Source organism: Dinoponera quadriceps, unplaced genomic scaffold (assembly GCF_001313825.1).
Source record: "Dinoponera quadriceps isolate SergipeBrazil2010 unplaced genomic scaffold, ASM131382v1 scaffold519, whole genome shotgun sequence".
Classification (NCBI taxonomy): domain Eukaryota; kingdom Metazoa; phylum Arthropoda; class Insecta; order Hymenoptera; family Formicidae; genus Dinoponera; species Dinoponera quadriceps.
This window is the reverse complement of record NW_014554643.1, coordinates 22,480-24,467: the sequence shown is the minus strand read 5'-3', so window position 1 is coordinate 24,467 and position 1,988 is coordinate 22,480. Positions and strand designations below refer to the sequence as shown.

The 1,988-nt window shown below is 29.3% G+C and overlaps 1 protein-coding gene across 4 annotated transcripts in view; it reads right to left on the bottom strand.

Annotated features, from left to right (window-relative positions):
* The window catches only part of LOC106740586 (carbohydrate sulfotransferase 11), a 66,347-nt gene extending 65,274 nt beyond the window's left edge, over nt 1-1,073 (bottom strand). For 2 of the 4 annotated variants that reach the window (XR_001374092.1, XM_014611775.1), the window contains exon 1: nt 736-1,072. Coding sequence is in view for 3 of the 4 variants with exons in the window: in XM_014611775.1 (XP_014467261.1) it covers nt 736-867 (132 nt within the window). In the remaining variant the exon portion in view is untranslated. Of the gene's footprint in view, nt 1-735 lie in introns of all 4 variants that reach the window. The other 2 variants (XM_014611776.1, XM_014611777.1) reach the window with 2 other exon arrangements.
* Between the last annotated feature and the right edge of the window lie 915 nt (nt 1,074-1,988).

Here is a 1,988-nt window from a genome sequence, read left to right as displayed (position 1 = left end):
TTTTGAGAATTTTATAAATTATATTTATTATTTAAAATGTGTATGTAAAATATATCTCAGAAATAAACTTAGCATGTAAACGCAATAAGATATATATATGTATATATATATTTATTTATTTATTTATTTATTTATTTATTTATTTATTCATTTAATTATATTTATATATATATAAGTCCAAGTTGACAACATGTTTCTACCTTTATAACGTTTTGTGTTACAATTATATTTTCGAAAACTAAAATGCTTTAACTTATTTCAATTCATTTCTTTATTATACCAGTTTACTATTCCATTTTATTTATTCATTTGTTTACTATTCCAGTATAATGTCTGGTTGTGTCAAAAAAATAAAAAGATTAATATTCAGACATTTACATATACGTAGTAAGATGTTAAATAATTATTTTGAATATCTCTCGTGAAACAAAAATAAACGGACACAAGTCATTAGGAAACGAGTAACTCCTTAACAAGTTCTCATCGGATATATATTTATAAGATCTAATACAAATATAACAGATTTATTTTATTGTTTTTATGTGCTAAGTCTATAAGTTTCAAGGTATTTTTCACATGTTGAGTTACTTCTTATATTATCAAACGTGCGAACGCGCACGTGTCGTAATAAGGACATTCGTTAAACTTGGACAATATCAAAGATTTGAAAATCGTTCAGTTTTTAAACGATAAGGCCTAAGCACCTGACGTGCTCTTTCGTAACACACGACTTACCTCCAATGAATTTGCCTGTTGTAAAGTATTAGTAGCATCCTGACCCGACAGCGCTAGGATGACAAGCGTCAAGATACCAGCGGCAAATATAGTTCGGCGAATTCCTGCCAAGACACGACGACGTGGGGTCATCTTCTCCCGCAGAATGTGTTTCCGCCTGTACTCATATCGGACTGAAACAAGTTAAAAAAAGACACAAACCTCACAAACTATAATCCGCTATAAGAAATTAGTTGGTCTGCTGTTCGTGATTGTGAATTGAATTTCTAGTGCTAGTGAAGATATGCCACATGAAAAATGAGTAAAGAATTTTTATCGAATGTGTTAATGTAGCGACGAATGAAGTTGGTAGCATAAAATTATAAGAAACATGAACAGTAAGTAATTGACCAATTTGGGAATTATCGACAAATTGTTACTTAGGTAGCTTTTGCTTACTACTTAGCTTACTAGTTTTATTGTTTATATTTTTGTATATATCGTCGGTGTGAAGCCTTATATTTTTTATTTTTTTAAATTTATTTTTTTATTTATTTCTTTCTCATGATATTATTGTATTCTCATTATATTATTGTATCAAAATAGTATATCCTTTTTTCTTGCATTACACATCCAAATTGGTTTTCCTTTGAGCCATCACTCAATAATACAGATTGCTGATATACATCAAAATTCTCCTTTTAAAAGGGAAACTTTTCTCTATTTTACAATTTATATTGTTGAACGTGAATGATGATACAATACAAAGGAAGTAATTTGTTTTGAGACACATCGCGAAAAAAGAATTCATTGTTTGTTCTTCACGTGATTTTAGCAGAATAGCTTTTAGAAATTACAAAATTACATATAAGTATTAGAGTCTAGATATATTATTTATAACTGTGCGATATATAATTATATATTTAAAAATTAAGAAAGGAGAAACGAAAAGATAGAAATTGCAAGAACATATAACGCGGTACATTTCTAAAGAAGATTTGGGCTTTCCGATATTCACTGTTAGTACTGAAAATCTGAATACGTTAAATGAAATATTAGTCTATTTAAATTTGCCGCTACTTCCGTAATACGAGGTCCCAAAAGTATCCGATTTCTGTTTATATGAGAAAGAGCTACTTCGGAATAATATGAACAATGTCGCTTTCAAAGTAATCTCTTTTTAAAACAATAACCATCTTCCAGCGGTCTACCCATTTCCAAAAGCAGTCCTGGAAGTCGTTTTTATGATAGCTAACAACTCCCTTGTGGCATTT